The sequence below is a fragment of the Hyla sarda genome, chromosome 9 (genome assembly GCF_029499605.1).
Source record: "Hyla sarda isolate aHylSar1 chromosome 9, aHylSar1.hap1, whole genome shotgun sequence".
NCBI classification, from domain to species: domain Eukaryota; kingdom Metazoa; phylum Chordata; class Amphibia; order Anura; family Hylidae; genus Hyla; species Hyla sarda.
This window is the reverse complement of record NC_079197.1, coordinates 177,659,720-177,681,961: the sequence shown is the minus strand read 5'-3', so window position 1 is coordinate 177,681,961 and position 22,242 is coordinate 177,659,720. Positions and strand designations below refer to the sequence as shown.

The 22,242-nt window shown below is 44.8% G+C and overlaps 1 protein-coding gene across 5 annotated transcripts in view; it reads left to right on the top strand.

Annotated features, from left to right (window-relative positions):
• The window catches only part of POF1B (POF1B actin binding protein), a gene marked incomplete in the record, with an annotated part of 126,140 nt that overhangs the window by 16,652 nt on the left and 87,246 nt on the right, over window positions 1-22,242 (top strand). For all 5 annotated transcript variants that reach the window (XM_056540431.1, XM_056540430.1, XM_056540429.1 and 2 more), the window contains 2 exon segments: window positions 19,651-19,725; window positions 20,625-20,687. In XM_056540431.1, coding sequence (XP_056396406.1) covers window positions 19,651-19,725; window positions 20,625-20,687 — 138 coding nt within the window.

The following is a 22,242-nucleotide window of genomic DNA, read 5'->3' as shown; positions in this document are numbered from 1 at the left end:
TGTAATAGATACAGAAGACAAATGTAACAGCAGAATCATGAATGCAGCTCTGGATGTAATTGATAAGATATAATGTAACAGCAGAATCGTGAATGCAGCTCTGGATGTAATAGATACAGAAGACAAATGTAACAGCAGAATCATGAATGCAGCTCTGGATGTAATTGATAAGATATAATGTAACAGCAGAATTGTGAATGCAGCTCTGGATGTAATTGATAAGATATAATGTAACAGCAGAATTGTGAATGCAGCTCTGGATGTAATAGATACAGAAGACAAATGTAACAGCAGAATCATGAACGCAGCTCTGGATGTAATTGATAAAGAAGATATAATGTAACAGCAGAATTATGAATGCAGCTCTGGATGTAATAGATAAGATATAATGTAACAGCAGAATTATGAATGCAGCTCTGGATGTAATTGATAAGATATAATGTAACAGCAGAATCATGAATGCAGCTCTGGATGTAATAGATACAGAAGATATATTGTAACAGCAGAATCGTGAATGCAGCTCTGGATGTAATATATACAGAAGATATAATGTAACAGCAGAATCATGAATGCAGCTCTGGATGTAATAGATACAGAAGATATATTGTAACAGCAGAATCGTGAATGCAGCTCTGGATGTAATAGATACAGAAGATATATTGTAACAGCAGAATCATGAATGCAGCTCTGGATGTAATAGATACAGAAGATATAATGTAACAGCAGAATCATGAATGCAGCTCTGGATGTAATTGATAAGATATAATGTAACAGCAGAATTATGAATGCAGCTCTAGATGTAATTGATAAGATATTATGTAACAGCAGAATCATGAATGCAGCTCTGGATGTAATTGATAAGATATAATGTAACAGCAGAATCATGAATGCAGCTCTGGATGTAATGGATACAGAAGATATAATGTAACAGCAGAATCGTGAATGCAGCTCTGGATGTAATAGATACAGAAGATATAATGTAACAGCAGAATCGTGAATGCAGCTCTGGATGTAATAGATACAGAAGACAAATGTAACAGCAGAATCATGAATGCAGCTCTGGATGTAATAGATAAGATATAATGTAACAGCAGAATCGTGAATGCAGCTCTGAGTTTATGAGGAGTATAAGACACGATGTAGCTCAGGATTAGTGCCGGAGAAGGATTTGTAAGCTTTGAATCCTGGGTTAATGATTTCTTGTAGTGTTTTTGTGTCTTGTCAACCATAAGTCCCGGGGGGCAGCGATCTGTGTTGTCTGCCGAGATTTCAGTCAGACAGAACAATCAGTGTTCTCCATCGGTGACATCTTTTATCGTCTGTTTACACAGTGAATGGGGCGGGTGTCAGCTGCAGTGTGCGGGCGCTGTACAGACCTGTCACTTTTTGTTACATTTTAGTTTCTTGTGTCACTTTGTATTGTTATGAATTGGAGCTGTCACTGGTGGATGCCTAATCCTTATATATATGGGGTGACTTGGGGCAGAGGTGTATCCACAGGGGGTGCAGTCATACCCAAGCTTCTGGTTCCACCACCTTTAGGGTGTGTAGACTTTTGGGCCGTGTTCTGGGGAGACTCCCCGGCTCGGTCCATCAGGTTTTACGTGTGAATGAATGATCTCCATTATTAGCGCAGGGCGGCCTGCACCCCGCACGGTTTAGTCACCTCTTAGTCTGCTCCTTCCTGTTTCGCGGTGCGGCTGAAGACACCTGATAATTATCGCTGTAATTCCCAGACTTCACCTTTATATTAAAGGGGCGGCTAATACCGGGACTCATCTGTCCGTTTCCTATTTTTAGGTTTCTTTAAGGAGGAGCTGAAGATATAAGGTGATACGGAGCTAACTGTGGCCCTCCAGATGTTGCAAAACCTCAACTCCCAGCATGCCCCCAGCTGTTAGGGGAGGAAAAACCCCTCCAGTGGAGGAAACCTAAAGGATTACTGACCTCTAGGGAAAACTCTAGGGAACCATGGCTAAAGGATTACCAACCTCTAGGGAACCCTAGGGAAACCTCTAGGGAACCATGGCTAAAGGATTACCGACCTCTAGGGAACCCTAGGGAAACCTCTAGGGAACCATGGCTAAAGGATTACCGACCTCTAGGGAACCCTAGGGAAACCTCTAGGGAACCATGGCTAAAGGATTACCAACCTCTAGGGAACCCTAGGGAAACCTCTAGGGAACCATGGCTAAAGGATTACCGACCTCTAGGGAACCCTAGGGAAACCTCTAGGGAACCATGGCTAAAGGATTACCAACCTCTAGGGAACCCTAGGGAAACCTCTAGGGAACCATGGCTAAAGGATTACCGACCTCTAGGGAACCCTAGGGAAACCTCTAGGGAACCATGGCTAAAGGATTACCGACCTCTAGGGAACCCTAGGGAAACCTCCAGGGAACCATGGCAAAAGGATTACCGACCTCTAAGGAACCCTAGGGAAACCTCTAGGGAACCATGGCTAAAGGATTACCGACCTCTAGGGAACCCTAGGGAGACCTCTAGGGAACCATGGCTAAAGGATTACCGACCTCTAGGGAACCCTAGGGAGACCTCTAGGGAACCATGGCTAAAGGATTACCAACCTCTAGGGAAACCTCTAGGGAACCATGGCTAAAGAATTACCGACCTCTAGAGAACCCTAGGGAAACCTCTAGGGAACCATGGCGAAAGGATTACCGACCTCTAGGGAACCCTAGGGAGACCTCTAGGGAACCATGGCTAAAGGATTACCAACCTCTAGGGAACCCTAGGAAAACCTCTAGGGAACAATGGCTAAAGGATTTCCCACCTCTAGGGAACCCTAGGGAAACCTCTAGGGAACCATGGCTAAAGGATTTCTCACCTCTAGGGAACCCTAGGGAAACCTCTAGGGAACCATGGCTAAAGGATTACCAACCTCTAGGGAACCATGGCTAAAGGATTACCTACCTCTAGGGAACCCTAGGGAGACCTCTAGGGAACCATGGCTAAAGGATTACCAACCTCTAGGGAACCCTAGGGAAACCTCTAGGGAACAATGGCTAAAGGATTACCAACCTCTAGGGAATCCTCTAGGGAACAATGGCTAAAGGATTTTCCACCTCTAGGGAACCCTAGGGAAACCTCTAGGGAACCATGGCTAAAGGATTAGCAACCTCTAGGGAACCATGGCTAAAGGATTACCGACCTCTAGGGAACCCTAGGGAAACCTCTAGGGAACCATGGCTAAAAGATTTCCTACCTCTAGGGAACCCTAGGGAAACCTCTGGGGAACCATGGCTAAAGGATTACTCACATATGTATTTCCCAACCAGGGTGCTTCCAGCTGTTGCAAAACTTCAACTCCCAGCATGCTGTTGGCTGTCCGGACATGCTGGGAGTTAAAGTCTTGCAACATCTAAAGGGCCACAGTTTGAGACCACTGATATACAGTCTGATGCACCATCGTTTTTCTTTTATGCTTTTATCGGGCTTCTTCGTTAACATGATTAAAACCTAAATATTTCGCATGGTCTCGGCATTGCAGTCAAGTTGAAGTGTTTTGCCGCAATTAAGCAAAATACATGTTGCTTCGTTTTCACAGAAAATCTGCTTTTTTGCCATTATGGTGGCGATAGACCACATAAAGTAACTAAAAAAATGATGCCTTTTTCAATTACTTTAGTTTTTTTATTTTCTCATTTTCTATTCAAAATCCGTAATTATAAACCAACCAAACATGCTGTTGACGGATCCGCTCCTTGGGTTTGGTCACATGATGTGGAGTTTCTGCAGCATTGTCATTGTATATAGTGGTAGTGATGTCATTGTATATAATTGTAGTGATGTCATTGTATATAGTGGTAGTGAGGTCATTGTATATAGAGGTAGTGATGTCATTGTATATAGAGGTAGGTGATGTCATTGTATATAGTGGTAGTGAGGTCATTGTATATAGAGGTAGTGATGTCACTGTATATAGTGGTAGTGATGTCACTGTATATAGTGGTAGATGATGTCATTGTATATAGTGGTAGTGATGTCATTGTATATAGTGGTAGATGATGTCATTGTATATAGTGGTAGTGATGTCATTGTATATAGTGGTAGTGATGTCATTGTATATAGAGGTAGGTGATGTCATTGTATATAGTGGTAGTGAGGTCATTGTATATAGTGGTAGTGATGTCATTGTATATAGTGGTAGTGATGTCATTGTATATAGTGGTAGTGAAGTCATTGTATATAGTGGTAGATGATGTCATTGTATATAGTGGTAGTGATGTCATTGTATATAGTGGTAGTGATGTCATTGTATATAGTGGTAGTGATGTCATTGTATATAGTGGTAGTGAAGTCATTGTATATAGTGGTAGATGATGTCATTGTATATAGTGGTAGTGATGTCATTGTATATAGTGGTAGTGATGTCATTATATATAGTGGTAGTGATGTCATTGTATATAGTGGTAGTGATGTCATTGTATATAGTGGTAGTGATGTCACTGTATATAGTGGTAGTGATGTCATTGTATATAGTGGTAGTGATGTCACTGTATATAGCGGTAGGTGATGTCACTGTATATAGCAGTAGGTGATGTCATTGTATATAGTGGTAGGTGATGTCACTGTATATAGTGGTAGTGATGTCATTGTATATAGTGGTAGTGATGTCATTGTATATAGTGGTAGTGATGTCACTATATATAGTGGTAGATGATGTCATTGTATATAGTGGTAGATGATGTCATTGTATATAGTGGTAGTGATGTCATTGTATATAGTGGTAGTGATGTCATTGTATATAGTGGTAGTGATGTCACTGTATATAGTGGTAGGTGATGTCACTGTATATAGTGGTAGATGATGTCATTGTATATAGTGGTAGGTGATGTCACTGTATATAGTGGTAGGTGATGTCACTGTATATAGTGGTAGATGATGTCATTGTATATAGTGTTAGGTGATGTCACTGTATATAGTGGTAGGTGATGTCACTGTATATAGCGGTAGGTGATGTCACTGTATATAGCGGTAGGTGATGTCACTGTATATGGCAGCCGGTGATTGTTCCCTGTAGTTTTTGCACCAGGGACAGATTTTTCTGGTCCTGGAGATGTTTTTGCTGTTACAGGGCGGGGGATGGAATCTTCAATGTCGTCCTCTGGAATGTTAAACACTGTGGGGTCAGGTGACCCGCGGCGATACAGGTAGAAGGGCAGCTGTTGGGGCATGATGGGAATTGCAGTTTTGCACAAGCTTGTGGGGCCATAGTTTGGCGGAACACTGAATGGGCTCCACCTGGCCACAGAAGAGGCGACAATCTAAACCAATGTAACGACCACGGGGTGGGGGTGGGGGGGGGGGGATTGGGTCGATCACTGACGGGTCCGGTGGCCCCTGTAGGGATTCCTGGGCCCGGTCCCCTGGTTGCTCGGCAGCTTAGACCCTATAAATATTCCTTTTGTTGCAGGAAAACAAAACATGTAGTAGAAAGGATGGAATGTCCCCAGAGAGAGCCGGCGGGACTTAAAGGGACAGTACACCTGCAGGCTATAGCCTCTGGTGAATTTCTGTATGGGATTAGTAATTGATGTCAGGATATGTCAGTACTCCCCATCTCAGAGCAGCTCTATGGCATTCGGTGTAGGAGGAGACTACACTGGGCTTGTTTGTAGTCTGTTACTATGGAGACACATAGGACTGCCTACAAGGTATAGACACAAAACGGTAGGAGCAATAAAGAAAAGCTTACAGCAGTGTTTCCCAAATAGGGGGCCTCCAGCTGTTGCAAAGCTACAACCCACAGTGACCTCTGCACAGATCACAGAGCATGCCCACTAGTAATATATAATGTCCCATAGAAGTTATTAGGTGATGGTCACAGCCCTCCTCCCCCCCCCCCTCTCTCTGCACAATGACTTCTGTACAGGTCACAGAGAATGTTCACAATACTCTCCCATAATAGCGAATAGATGATTAACACACCTCTCCCCCTCCCTGCACAAGTCACAGAGCATGCCCGCAATGCTCTCTCATAGAAGTGAATAGGTGATGCAAATAGCTCTCCCCCTCCCTGCACAGTGACCTCTACACAGGTCGCAGAGTATGCTCACAATACTCTCCTATAGAAGTCAGCCGGTGATGGCCACATCCCCTCACTCCCATCCTTCCACCCAATGACCTCTGCACGGGTCACAGAGCAGGCCTAGAAACTTTTCCATAGAAGTCAGTGTGTCAGCTCCGGTCTATTGTTCCTACGGTCCATGTGACTACTGTAAAGCATATCTCAAAATTAGCATTTCCCCACCCAGGGTGCCTCCAGCTGTTGCAAAACTACAACTTCCAGCATGTCCGGGCACACATCACTATCACCAACCGTAGGTCCACAAGGAAATTAGTGTATGCAGAGGGGCCCTTGTACAGCAATTCCCCTTCTGCCCTCAGATCAGTGTTTCCCAACCAGGGGGCCTGAAGTTGTTGCAAAACTACAGCTCCCAGCATGTCTGGGCACACAGCACTAACTTGGACCGTAGGTCCACAAGAACATTAGTTTATGCAGAGGGGTCATTGTACAGCAATTCTCCTCAGAGCAGTGTTTCCCAACCAGGGGGCCACAAGTGACTTCAAAACTACAACTCCCAGCATGTCCGGGCACACATCACTATCACCAACCGTAGGTCCACAAGGAAATTAGTGTATGCAGAGGGGCCCTTGTACAGCAATTCTCCTTCTGCCCTCAGAGCAGTGTTTCCCAACCAGGGGGCCTGAAGTTGTTGCAAAACTACAACTCCCAGCATGTCTGGGCACACAGCACTAACTTGGACCGTGGGTCCACAAGGACATTAGTTTATGCAGAGGGGTCCTTGTACAGTAATTCTCCTCAGAGCAGTGTTTCCCAACCAGGGGGCCACAAGTGACTTCAAAACTACAACTCCCAGCATGTCCGGGCACACATCACTATCACCAACCGTAGGTCCACAAGGAAATTAGTGTATGCAGAGGGGCCCTTGTACAGCAATTCTCCTTCTGCCCTCAGAGCAGTGTTTCCCAACCAGGGGGCCTCAAGTTGTTGCAAAACTACAACTCCCAGCATGTCTGGGCACACAGCACTAACTTGGACCGTGGGTCCACAATACATTAGTTTATGCAGAGGGGTCCTTGTACAGCAATTCTCCTCAGAGCAGTGTTTCCCAACCAGGGTGCCACAAGTTACTGCAAAACTACAACTCCCAGCATGCCCGGACAGCCTTCGGCTGTCCGGGCATGCTGGGAGTTGTAGTTTTGCAACAGCAGGAGGCACCCTGGTCTTTCAGATGCTGCTGCGTTGCACTGTCGTATCGTAGCCTTCACCCTCAGCTTGTCCACATGGGCTCCCAGCCCGGTCCTGACCGCAGGAATATTTGGCGCGTGGCCTCAGTATGTAACATGTCCCTGGTGATCTATACATTGTACCCTCGGCTTGTCTCACTGTAAAGCTTCGTCCTATGAGATCTCTCCATGCTCAGATTTATGACGAGGTTTGAAGGTTTTATTTTGCAGGGTGTGAATACTTAAGTTTGGGAAAGGCAAGGGTGTCACCTGTTAGACAAAATCTGCTTTTTTTTTTTTTTTTTTTTTTGCACTAATTTATGAAGCTCACGTATGACGCAATATTTTGTTGTATAGGACGGGGATTCTTAGAAAAGGGTAAAATGAATAGATCACAGTAGTTACTGCAAAATTTTAAGGGAATGTGTAAAATAAATTAAATAAAATAAATAATTTTTAAACGAATTAGAACCAGATACTGAAGCTTATTTTTTTTCTAATCTTTGTATTGTCTTATTTGCAATTTATCTTGTTGTTGTATTATATTGTATTGTCTCATTTTGTAATTTTATTCTTTATCTAATTTTTTCTTATCCATTATTATAAGGGCAGTGTCTTTAGAGCAGTGTTTCCCATCCAGGGTGCATCCAGCCTTCGGCTGTCCAGGCATGCTGGTAGTTGTAGTTTTGCCACAGCTGGAGGCTCCAGGGAAACATTACTCTAAAGGCATCACGCTTCAGTGATAGTTCTGTGTGCCCGGACATTCTGGGAGTTGTAGTTTTGCAACAGCTGGAGGCACCCTGGTTGGGTAAGGCTAATTTTGAGATATGCTTTACAGTAGCCACATGGACCATAGGGACAATAGGTTGGAGCTGAATTCCATGGAAACGTTTCTAGACTTTCTCTGTGACCCATGCAGAAGGAAGAGTGGGAATGTGGTCATCACCTGCTGACTTTTATAGGAGAGGGTTGTGAGAATAATCTGCGACCTGGACAGTGGTCACTGTGTAGGGAGGGGAAGGAGCTGTGTTAATCATTTATTGACGTCTAAGAGTATTGTGGACATGCCTTTTGACCTATGCAAGGGTAACTGTGTAGGGATGGGGAGAAGAGCCATGTCCATCATCTATTGACTTCTTTGGATCAGTATTGTGGGCATGCCTTGTGACCTGTGCAGAGATCAATGTGTAGGAAGGAGTGAGATGATGTGTCAATTACGTATTGACTTTTATAGGGAAGTATTGTAGGCATTCCTTGTGACCTGTGCACAGGGCATTGTTTTGGGGGGGGCAGGAGGGAAGCTGTGACATCACCTACTGATATGGTAGCATGTTGTGGGCATGCTTTATGACCTATGCAGAAGTCATTGTGCAGGGAGGGGAGGGTTAGTTGCTACCATTATCTATTGACTTTTATTGTTGCCTTTGCAGGGGTCACTGTGCAGGAAGGGGGAGGAGGTGAGCTGGGACATCACCTATAGTGAGTGGTGGATCTTGTGTTATCTATATGTAGGTGCTACCGTTCTGTGACCATAGGGAGGAGACTGCTGAGATATTTTATTATGGTAATCCGAGGGAAACTGCAAGATTTCAAATTATATATTTTAAAATATAGATAGAAAAAAATGGAAAATAAGAAACATTACAAAAAAAATTCTTAAAAACTAGAGGTACCATAAAAACGTGATTTAAATAATATCTGATGACACATTTCCTCTAGAACAAACAAAAACTAATGGTGGAAATGCAGGTTCTTTTCCAATTCACTCTAGAAATAAGTTTTATGTATCCACAATTGTTGCCACCGAAACGTACAAATAAGCAAATGTCAACGGAGAAATAAAACCATAAACCTTATTGTCAAAATAGTCTTGGTATCTAAAGAGCGAACTTCACCGGATGACTGGCGATGTGGGGCGGAGGCTAGTGATGTCATGGCCGTGCCCCGCTCGTGATGTCACAGCCACGCCCCCTAAAAGCCGTCACTCCCCTCCCATAGACTTGCATTTAGGGGGCGTGGCTGTGACATCACATGCCTCCGGCGGTTCACCCTGACGCTCTAAACGAATGTTGGGTGCAGCAGGGAGATCGCAGCGGGTTGGGATAAGATGTCTAGAGGCGGAGTATCCCTTTAAGTAGGGACTATGCAAAATGGAGATGCCTTTTAAGGGGTTAAAATAAAGAACAAATACAGATGTATTCCCCCCCCCCCCCTCCCCCATTTATATTTTATATAGCGGTGACGCTGGTTGTCATTTCATGTTTCCGCCATATATATTTCATAAAGTCAATATATGAAATATTTATGAGGGATGAAAAAAGGTTGTACCGCAGGATTAGATACACTGGTGCAGGATTAGATACACTGGTGCAGGATTAGATACACTGGTTCAGGATTAGATACACTGGTGCAGGATTAGATACACTGGTGCAGGATTAGATACACTGGTGCAGGATTAGATACACTGGTTCAGGATTAGATACACTGGTGCAGGATTAGATACACTGGTGCAGGATTAGATACACTGGTGCAGGATTAGATACACTGGTGCAGGAGTTTTTTTTTTTTTTCATTTATCAGTTTTATAGAAATGGAATAAAATTCTGTATCTTTTATTTTGCTGTTTGTACCCAGAATCCGAAAATGTTTTAATTATTCTCACCGCTGAGGGTTTGCTACAGTATATCAGCTTGGAGTCCAGAAAAGCTGCACATCTTGTCTAGACTAGCTGTCTTTCCAGCTGGGAGTTGTAGTTTTGCAACAGCTGGAGGTCCACAGTTTGGAGACCTAGGGTCTAGTCTTGACACATTGTAACGACTGAATTTGTGTTATTTGCTTTACTTCCTTCAATACTGTGTAATAGGGCTGAGTGGACATTCAGGATTCTGGCAGAGCTGGGTGATATAAATGATCGTGTCTGGGGAGGATGGGGGAGGTTGTCCTCGGAGGACAGGATATATATGACCAGGCTGCGGCTTGTAGAGACCGAACCCTCAGGACTCATGGATCCCGGCAATGTGAGACATTGTTCAAAGGTGAAAGTCACCGACGCGACCTGTGAAATCTGAGAAGCATCCAGACCGCCAAATATAAACACACAACCGATCATAATCACAGTAATATAAATATTATGATATAAATAGTAACAACAAATAATAAATAACATAAATATAACAGAAGTATTTTTATTTATTATTATTATTTTTAGATATATATTATTTTTTTTTCAATGTGACATTACTTCTTGTTTTGGTGCAGAAAAAAATGTATGCTTTATTTTTTATAATTTTATGATTTATTTATATAGTGGCAGCTGATTTTGCAGCACATATATTATGTGTCCGGTTGAGGGTCTGCACTAGGGGTGGGGGTGGGGGCCCCCGGTGTGACTGTGTGTCTGCAGGGTCGGACTAATGTACTATGAATCTAGGAGCTAGAACAAAAAAAAGTTAGTAACCAGGATGCTGCAGGTCATGTGATCAATCGTTAACGTTCCCTGATTTCTCTGTGTGTCAGTCATTACTTTCCCCTTATCTCTCCCTGTGTCAGTCATTACTTTCCCCTTATCTCTCCATGTGTAACAGTCATTAGTGTCCCCTCATCTCTTCCTGTGTAAGTCATTACTTTCCTGTTATCTCTCCCTGTGTCAGTCATTACTTTCCCCTTATCACTCCATGTGTCACAGTCATTAGGGTCCCCTCATCTCTTCCTGTGTAAGTCATTACTTTCCTCTTATTTCTCACTGTCCCCTCCTCTCTCCCTGTGTCACAGTCATTAGGGTCCCCTCATCTCTTCCTATGTCAGTCATTACTGTCCCCTCATTTCTCCTTATGTCAGTGTCCCTTTATCTTCTTGTGTGTCAGTAATTACTGTCCCCTCATCACTCTGTGTCACAAGCATTACTGTCCCCTCCTTTCACTGTGTCAGTCATTAAGGTCCCCTTATGTCTCCCTGTGTCACAGTCATTAGTGTACCCTCCTCTCTCTCTCTGTGACACAGGCATTAGTGTCCCCCTTATCGCTCCGTGTCACATGCATTAGTGTCCCCTTATCTCTGTGTCACAGTCATTACTGTCCCCTCGTCTCTCTGTGTGTTAGTCATTAGTGTCCCTTCATCTTTCACTGTGTCAGTCATTAGTGTCCCCTTATCTTTCACTGTGTCACAGTCATTAGTGTCCCCATCTCTCCGTCAGTCATTAGTGTCCCCTCTTCTCTGTGTGTAGTCATTAGTGTCACAGTCATTAGTGTTCCCATCTCTCCCCGTGTCACAGTCATTACTGTCCCCTCATCTCTCTGTGTTAGTGCCCTTATCTCTCCCTGTGTCACAGTCATTACTGTCCCCTCATCTCTCTGTGTTAGAGCCCTTATCTCTCCCTGTGTCACAGTCATTCCTGTCCCCTCATCTCTCTGTGTTAGTGCCCTTATCTCTCCCCGTGTCAGTCATTACTGTCCCCTCATCTCTCTGTGTTAGTGCCCTTATCTCTCCCCGTGTCACAGTCATTACTGTCCCCTCATCTCTCTGTGTTAGTGCCCTTATCTCTCCCCGTGTCACAGTCATTCCTGTCCCCTCATCTCTCTGTGTTAGTGCCCTTATCTCTCCCCGTGTCACAGTCATTCCTGTCCCCTCATCTCTCTGTGTTAGTGCCCTTATCTCTCCCCGTGTCACAGTCATTACTGTCCCCTCATCTCTCTGTGTTAGTGCCCTTATCTCTCCCCGTGTCACAGTCATTACTGTCCCCTCATCTCTCTGTGTTAGTGCCCTTATCTCTCCCTGTGTCACAGTCATTCCTGTCCCCTCATCTCTCTGTGTTAGTGCCCTTATCTTTCATTGTGTCACAGTCACTCCTGTCCCCTCATCTCTCTGTGTTAGTGCCCTTATCTCTCCCCGTGTCACAGTCATTACTGTCCCCTCATCTCTCTGTGTGTTAGGCTGCTTTCACACTATGAAGTTCACCCGTTAATAAACGTATATTATGATGTATTATTAACAGACGTTTAATAACGGGATAATTAAGGGAAGCGACAAAACATCCATCATGTACCGGACGTTTTTACACCTCTGCCTGCAGACTCCCAGAGCCAGGACTACTACTACTCCCATCATTGAACAGACTTGTTTCCATGATGGGAGTAGTAAATCCCTAGCAGCGGGAGTCTGCAGACAGCTGGGGAGGATACATTAGTGTTTGTACTACAACCCCCATCATTGAACTGAGTCTGTTCCATGATGGGGGTTGTAGTACAGGGGCTGAGGGATTGTTCGCACCGGGTCTCACTACTGACACCTGATGCGATCAGAAGTTATTAAGCAGGGGAGCGGGCGGCATGGCGGCATCACCAATGTATTTTTTACTTTCATTTTTAAATTCCCCGCGGGGAGCCCTGAATGGCCGGTACTGAGGAGCCAATCAGGGATCCCCCTGGGGTTTTAAAAATGGACAATGTGAGGGGACATATGTATAATAAAAGTGTTTATTGGGGGGGGGGGGCACATAGAGCGCTATATATATAGCCCCCGCCAGCGCATTTATAAGTATATATCTATACCCCCCACCAGCGCATACTGTGACCCCGCCAGCGCATTTATAAGTATATATCTATACCCCCCACCAGCGCATACTGTGACCCCGCCAGCGCATTTATAAGTATGTATCTATACCCCCGCCAGCGCATACTGTGACCCCGCCAGCGCATTTATAAGTATATATCTATACCCCCGCCAGCGCATTTATAAGTATATATCTATACCCCCCCTGCCAGCGCGTACTGTGACCCCGCCAGCCCATTTATAAGTATATATCTATACCCCCCCTGCCAGCGCGTACTGTGACCCCGCCAGCCCATTTATAAGTATATATCTATACCCCCCCGCCAGCGCATACTGTGACCCCGCCAGCCCATTTATAAGTATATATCTATACCCCCCGCCAGCGCGTACTGTGACCCCGCCAGCCCATTTATAAGTATATATCTATACCCCCCCGCCAGCGCATACTGTGACCCCGCCAGCCCATTTATAAGTATATATCTATACCCCCCGCCAGCGCGTACTGTGACCCCGCCAGCGCATTTATAAGTATATAGCTATACCCCTGCCAGCGCATACTGTGACCCCGCCAGTGCATTTATAAGTATATATCTATACCCCCGCCAGTGCATACTGTGACCCTGCGAACGCATTTATAAGTATATATCTATACCCCCCACCAGCGCATACTGTGACCCCGCCAGCGCATTTATAAGTATATATCTATACCCCCCGCCAGCGCATACTGTGACCCCGCCAGTGCATTTATAAGTATATAGCTATACCCCTGCCAGCGCATACTGTGACCCCGCCAGTGCATTTATAAGTATATATCTATACCCCCGCCAGTGCATACTGTGACCCCGCGAACGCATTTATAAGTATATATCTATACCCCCCACCAGCGCATACTGTGACCCCCGCCATTGCATTTATAAGTATATATCTATACCCCCCGCCAGCGCATACTGTGACCCCGCCAGTGCATTTATAAGTATATATCTATACCCCCGCCAGCGCGTACTGTGACCCCGCCAGCGCATTTATAAGTATATATCTATACCCCCCGCCAGCGCATACTGTGACCCCGCCAGTGCATTTATAAGTATATATCTATACCCCCCACCAGCGCATACTGTGACCCCGCCAGTGCATTTATAAGTATATATCTATACCCCCCGCCAGCGCGTACTGTGACCCCGCCAGCGCATTTATCCTAATTTTCTATTGCAGCTATATGTGACAACCATCCATACCTATCAGAACGTATTCAGCAGCGGCCCGGCCGATGATCCTGACAGATATACTATTCATTCATAGCGCCGGCAGCTGTATATGTATATAGATGTGCTGGGGGGGGCAGACATATAGCGTTATCTGCCCCCACAGTGCTTCTATATACATATGCAGCTGCCGGCGCTATGAATGAATTGTATATCTGTCAGGATCATCGGCCGAGCGGCTGCTGGATGCGCTCCTGACATATATACTTGTCATATATACTTGTCATATATACTGGTCATACCGTATATAACGCTGTACAAATGCGCTATATATGACCAGTATATATGACAAGTATATATGTCAGGAGCGCATCCAGCAGCCGCTCGGCCAATGATCCTGACAGATATACAATTCATTCATATCATGGCAGCTGCATATATGCCCCCCCCAGCACATCTATATACATATACAGCTGCCGGCGCTATGAATGAATAGTATATCTGTCAGGATCATCGGCCGGGCCGCTGCTGAATACGTTCTGATAGGTATGGATGGTTGTCACATATAGCTGCAATAGAAAATTAGGATAAATGCACTGGCGGGGTCACAGTATGCGCTGGCGGGGGTATAGATATATACTTATAAATGCGCTGGCGGGGGGTATAGATATATACTTATAAATGCACTGGCGGGGTCACAGTATGCGCTGGCGGGGGTATAGATATATACTTATAAATGCACTGGCGGGGTCACAGTATGCGCTGGCAGGGGGTATATATATATACTTATAAATGCACTGGCGGGGTCACAGTATGCGCTGGCGGGGGTATAGATATATACTTATAAATGCACTGGCGGGGTCACAGTACGCGCTGGCGGGGGTATAGATATATACTTATAAATGCACTGGCGGGGTCACAGTATGCGCTGGCGGGGGGTATAGATATATACTTATAAATGCACTGGCGGGGTCACAGTACGCACTGGCGGGGGTATAGATATATACTTATAAATGCGCTGGCGGGGTCACAGTATGCGCTGGCGGGGGGTATAGATATATACTTATAAATGCACTGGCGGGGTCACAGTATGCGCTGGCGGGGTCACAGTACGCACTGGCGGGGGTATAGATATATACTTATAAATGCACTGGCGGGGTCACAGTATGCGCTGGCGGGGGTATAGATATATACTTATAAATGCGCTGGCGGGGGTATAGATATATACTTATAAATGCACTGGCGGGGTCACAGTATGCGCTGGCAGGGGGTATATATATATACTTATAAATGCACTGGCGGGGTCACAGTATGCGCTGGCGGGGTCACAGTATGCGCTGGCGGGGGTATAGATATATACTTATAAATGCACTGGCGGGGTCACAGTACGCACTGGCGGGGGTATAGATATATACTTATAAATGCGCTGGCGGGGTCACAGTATGCGCTGGCGGGGGGTATAGATATATACTTATAAATGCACTGGCGGGGTCACAGTATGCGCTGGCGGGGTCACAGTACGCACTGGCGGGGGTATAGATATATACTTATAAATGCACTGGCGGGGTCACAGTATGCGCTGGCGGGGGGTATAGATATATACTTATAAATGCGCTGGCGGGGTCACAGTACGCGCTGGCGGGGGTATAGATATATACTTATAAATGCACTGGCGGGGTCACAGTATGCGCTGGCGGGGTCACAGTATGCGCTGGCGGGGGGTATAGATATATACTTATAAATGCGCTGGCGGGGTCACAGTATGCGCTGGCGGGGGGTATAGATATATACTTATAAATGCACTGGCGGGGTCACAGTATGCGCTGGCGGGGGTATAGATATATACTTATAAATGCACTGGCGGGGTCACAGTATGCGCTGGCGGGGGTATAGATATATACTTATAAATGCACTGGCGGGGTCACAGTATGCGCTGGCGGGGGGTATAGATATATACTTATAAATGCACTGGCGGGGTCACAGTATGCGCTGGCGGGGGGGTATAGATATATACTTATAAATGCACTGGCGGGGTCACAGTATGCGCTGGCGGGGGGGTATAGATATATACTTATAAATGCGCTGGCGGGGTCACAGTATGCGCTGGCGGGGGTCATATTTTTATTAATCTGCCGGCGGGGGCTATATATATAGCGCTCTATGCGTCCCCCCCCCCCCCCAATAAACACTTATATTATACATATGTCCCCTCACATTGTCCATTTTTAAAACCCCAGGGGGATCCCTGATTGGCTCCTCAGTACCGGCCATTCAGGGCTCCCCGCGGGGAATTTAAAAATGAAAGTAAAAAATACATTGGTGATGCCGCCATGCCGCCCGCTCCCCTGCTTAATAACTTCTGATCGCATCAGGTGTCAGTAGTGAGACCCGGTGCGAACAATCCCTCAGCCCCTGTACTACAACCCCCATCATGGAACAGAGTCTGTTCCATGATGGGGGTTGTAGTACAAACACTAATGTAGCCTCCCCAGCCACAGACTCCTGCAGTGGGGAATTACTACTCCCAGCATGGAAACAAGTCTGTTCCATGATGGGAGTAGTAGTAGTCTGTCAGCACTGCAGAAGTCTACTGATGTCACCTCTTCTGAGCATGCTCAGTAAAAATAATGTCTGTTATAATAACGGGCATTAATGGGTGTATTTTCTAACGTATGTCGGCCATAGACTTCAATGTTAAAAATAACGTACGTTAATATACCCGTTACTTGTGACGTGCGAAAAATTAGTGCAGGTCACGTTATTTCTCCCGTCACAACTAACGTACGTTATTCATGACGGGATAGTGTCCCCTTATCTTTCACTGTGTCACAGTCATTAGTGTCCCCTTATCTCTCCCTGTGTCACATTCATTACTGACCCCTCATCTCTGTGTGATAGTGTCCCCTTATCTTTCACTGTGTCACAGTCATTAGTGTCCCCATCTCTCCCTGTGTCACATTCATTAGTGTCCCCTCATCTCTCTGTGTGATAGTGTCCCCTTATCTTTCACTGTGTCACAGTCATTAGTGTCCCCCTTATCTTTCGCTGTGTCACAGTCATTAGTGTCCCCCTTATCTTTCACTGTGTCAGTCATTAGTGTCCCCCTTATCTTTCACTGTGTCACAGTCATTAGTGTCCCCATCTCTCCCTGTGTCACATTCATTAGTGTCCCCTCATCTCTCTGTGTGATAGTGTCCCCTTATCTTTCACTGTGTCACAGTCATTAGTGTCCCCTCATCTTTCACTGTGTCACAGTCATTAGTGTCCCCTCATCTCTCTGTGTGATAGTGTCCCCTTATCTTTCACTGTGTCACAGTCATTAGTGTCCCCTTATCTTTCACTGTGTCACAGTCATTAGTGTCCCCTTATCTTTCACTGTGTCACAGTCATTAGTGTCCCCTTATCTTTCACTGTCACAGTCATTAGTGTCCCCTTATCTTTCACTGTGTCACAGTCATTAGTGTCCCCTCATCTTTCACTGTGTCACAGTCATTAGTGTCCCCTCATTTCTCCCTTTGTCACGGTCATTCGTGTTCCCCTTATCCCTTAGGGGACCCCACTACATGAAGCCTCACTGCCGTTTGTCCCTGATTCCCAAGGTGCGGAGCTGACGGGGATCATGTGAAGAGTCTGGGCCCCTGAGTGCTCTGTTGGCCCCGGGCAGCGCAGTCCTCCATGGCTGAGGAGGCTCTTGAGATCTCCTTGTGTTTGGTCTCCGTGTTTACACAGCGTTTCCTCCTGTTGCAGCTTCTTACGATGGATTTACTCAATCAGGAAACACTTGACATTGGCCCCGTACACTGAAGTGGGGGCGAGGAGTCTGCGGCAGGGCGACTCATTACGTTATTATCGGGACGCCTCAGGTGTGATAGGATTTTAAGTCCCTTTAGGATCTGATGTATTGTTCTATTGTTCCCTGTTATCAGCCATTTTTTAGGTTTCAGAGATGCTGACTGTAGTGTTGTTCTGATCGCTCCCCATGATCACTGCTGTATGTTACGTATCTCTAGTGCTGGATACAGCAGACGCTATCACACAGAGAACGCACGCTGCGCGCAATTCAATATTTATATCTTTGTTTTGTTGAGTGTATATTTTCTGAACATGATTTTGGGGGCCGGCATCTTGTCCGAACTGATGATCATAGTGTTTAGGACAGTGTTTCCCAACCACCGCGCCTCCAGCTGTTGCAAAATTACAACCCCCAGCATGCCCGGACAGCCAGCGGCTGTCCGGGCATGCTGAGGGTTGTAGTTTTGCAACAGCTGGAGGCACCCTGGTTAGGAAACACTGGTTTATGATATAACTTACAACAGCCACATGGAAAATAGGATCTTTTATTCTTGTATGGGAGAGTATTGTAGGCATGCTCTGTGACCTGTGGAAGAAGGACAAGGAGCTGATGTGTCCATCACCTAATTGCTTTTATAGGATAGTAGTGTAGGTGTGCTCTCTGACTTGTGCAGAGGTCATCGTGCAAGGCAGAGTGGAGTTGAGTTGTAACCATCACCTATTGGCTTGTATGGGATAGTATTGTGGGCATGCTTTCTCACCTGTGCAGGGAGGGGAATAGGTGAGCTGTGACTCTCCTCTATTGATTTCTATTGGAGAGTGTTGTTGGCATGCTTTGTGACCTGTGTAGCAGTCGCTGGGCAGGAAGTAATAGGGCTCTGTCCATCACTTACAGATTGCTACAGTAGAGTGTTGTGGGCATGCTCTGTGTCATATGCAGAAGTCATTGTCCAAGGAGGAGCGGAGGTGAGCTGTAACATCACATATTGATCTCCGTTGGAGAGTGTTGTGGGCATGCTCTCTGTTGTGCAGACGTCAGTGTGTAGCGAGGGGAGAAGATAAGCCGTGACTTTATAAATTTTTATTGTGGGAGTGTTGTGGGCATGCACTGTGACCTGTGTAGATGGGAGGGAAAGGGTTCAGTGCATCACTTATAGATTTCTGTAGAAGAGTGTTGTGGGCATGCACTGTGACCTGTGTAGATGGGAGGGAAAGGGTTCAGTGCATCACTTATAGATTTCTGTAGAAGAGTGTTGTGGGCATGCACTGTGACCTGTGTAGAAAGGAGGGAAAGGGTTCAGTGCATCACTTATAGATTTCTGTAGAAGAGTGTTGTGGGCATGCACTGTGACCTGTGTAGATGGGAGGGAAAGGGTTCAGTGCATCACTTATAGAATTCTGTAGAAGAGTGTTGTGGGCATGCACTGTGACCTGTGTAGAAAGGAGGGAAAGGGTTCAGTGCATCACTTATAGATTTCTGTAGAAGAGTGTTGTGGGCATGCTTTGTGACCTCTGAAGAGGTCACTGTGCAGGAAGGAGAGGAGGTGAGCTGTAACTTCACCCATTGATCTCCGTTTGGAGAGTGTTGTAGGCATGCTATCTGTTGTGCAGGCGTCAGCGTGGAGGGAGGGGACAAGATAAGCCATGACTTTAATTTCTATGGAGTGTTGTGGGCATGCTCTGTGACCTGTGTAGAGGTTAGTGTGCAGGGAGGGGAAAAGTTGAATCTGGTTCATTATTTATTAACTTTTCTGGTAGAGTGTTGTGGGCATGCTCTGTGACCTGGCATACGATTGCATATAACTTATGTAATGGTAACTAAATGTGTTTGTTGCAGGACGTGCAGTCACCCGGCCCCTACTCACAAGAAACCATCCGAAGATACATTGTGCAGAACCAGGAGCAGGTGCAGGTGAGTGATACACGGGATGAGGATATGGCGGTGAGGACGATGCTGCTGCCTTCATAGCAGCTGTATCCTCCACACAGGTTGTTAGTCTAATGCAGGGTTTCCCTAACCAGGGCACCTCCAGCTGTTGCAAAACTACAACTCCCAGCATGCCCAGACAGCCAACGGCTGTCTGGGCATGCTGGAAGTTGTAGTTTTGCAACAGCTGGAGACACCCTGGTTAGGGAAACCCTGGTTAATAGGACAACATTTTTAAAAGTAAACTTCCCCTTTGAGACATTGTAGCTGTGCATGGTGGTTGTGATGCAGCAGAGCTACTAACTATGGGAAATCCATCTTCGAAAGTAGGTTAAGAGTTCTCCTTTAAAATGCAGTTATAATAATACTAATAATAATAATAATATTTATTATTAGTATTATTATTAATTCCTATTTTTTATTATTATTCTTAGTTATTATTATTATTATTAATCTTATTTTTTATTATTATTATTATTCTTAGTTATTATTATTATTATTATTAATTCTTATTTTTCATTATTATTCTTAGTTATTATTATTATTATTCATTCTTGTTATATTATTTTTCATTTTTGTTGTATTATTATTATTCATTCTTGTTATATTATTATTTTTCATTTTTGTTGTATTATTATTTTTCATTTTTGTTGTATTATTATTATTCATTCTTGTTGTATTATTATTCATTCTTGTTATATTATTATTCATTCATTTTTGTTGTATTATTATTATTCATTCTTGTTATATTATTATTTTTCATTTTTGTTGTATTATTATTATTATTATTATTATTCATTCTTGTTATATTATTATTTTTCATTTTTGTTGTATTATTATTATTATTCATTCTTGTTACATTTACCGTACTCTTGTTCTTTCAGGATGTTGCGGCTCCGTACACGCAGGGAACGATACGACGTTACATCGTCCAGAACCCTGAAGCGGTATGAAAAAAATTATTTTGTTGTTTATTAACACACAAGGACACTAAATGTCACACGGAAGGCCTCTGACTTTAGAATGATGGGTTTTGGGGGACTGAGCTTTAAAGGGGTACTCTGGTGGAAAACTTTTTATTTATTTTATTTATCTATTTTTTTTTTAAATCAACTGGTGGCAGAAAGTTAAACAGATTTGTAAATTACTTCTATTAAAAAATCTTAATCCTTCCAGTACTTATTAGCTGCTGAATACTACAGAGGAAATTATTTTCTTTTTGGAACACAGAGCTCTCTTCTGACATCACGAGCACAGTGCTCTCTGCTGACATCTCTGTCCATTTAAGGAACTCTCCAGAGCAGCATATGTTTGCTTTGGGGATTTTTTCCTGCTTTGGACAGTTCCTAAAATGGACAGAGGTGTCAGCAGAGAGCACTGTGCTCATGATGCCAGGAAGATAGTGCAGCTCTGGATGTGAATCGAGGATAAGACAAGATGGAACAGCAGAATAGTGAGTGCAGCTCTGGATGTGACTCGAGGATAAGACAAGATGGAACAGCAGAATAGTGAGTGCAGCTCTGGATGTGACTCGAGGATAAGACCTAATGTAAGAGCAGAATAGTGAGTGCAACTTTGGAGGTGACTGGAGGATAAGACATGATGGAACAGCAGAATAATGAGTGCAGCTCTGGAGGTGAGAATAAGACAATATGGAACAGCAGAATATTGAGTGCAGCTCTGGATGTGACTCGAGGATAAGACAAGATGGAACAGCAGAATAGTGAGTGCAGCTCTGGAGGTGACTGGAGGATAAGACAAGATGTAACAGCAGAATAGTGAGTGCAGCTCTGGAAGTGACTGAAGGATAAGACAAGATGTAACAGCAGAATAGTGAGTGCAGCTCTGGAGGTGACTGGAGGATAAGACAAGATGTAACAGCAGAATAGTGAGTGCAGCTCTGGAGGTGACTGAAGGATAAGACAAGATGTAACAGAGGTGACTGGAGGATAAGACAAGATGTAACAGCAGAATAGTGAGTGCAGCTCTGGAGGTGACTGGAGGATAAGACAAGATGTAACAGCAGAATAGTAAGTGCAGTTCTGGAGGTGACAGAAGGATAAGACAAGATGTAACAGCAGAATAGTGAGTGCAGTTCTGGAGGTGACAGAAGGATAAGACAAGATGTAACAGCAGAATAGTGAGTGCAGCTCTGGAGGTGACTGGAGGATAAGACAAGATGTAACAGCAGAATAGTGAGTGCAGCTCTGGAGGTGACAGAAGGATAAGACAAGATGTAACAGCAGAATAGTGAGTGCAGCTCTGGAGGTGACTGGAGGATAAGACAAGATGTAACAGCAGAATAGTGAGTGCAGCTCTGGAGGTGACAGAAGGATAAGACAAGATGTAACAGCAGAATAGTGAGTGCAGTTCTGGAGGTGACTGGCACAACGAAAACATTTACAAATGCTATATAGAGGTAAATGAAATATGTTGTTCAGGGTGGAGCTGCCTCTTGTGACTTTTTCGGGGTGGCGGTCGGGCATGCTGGGATTTGTAGTC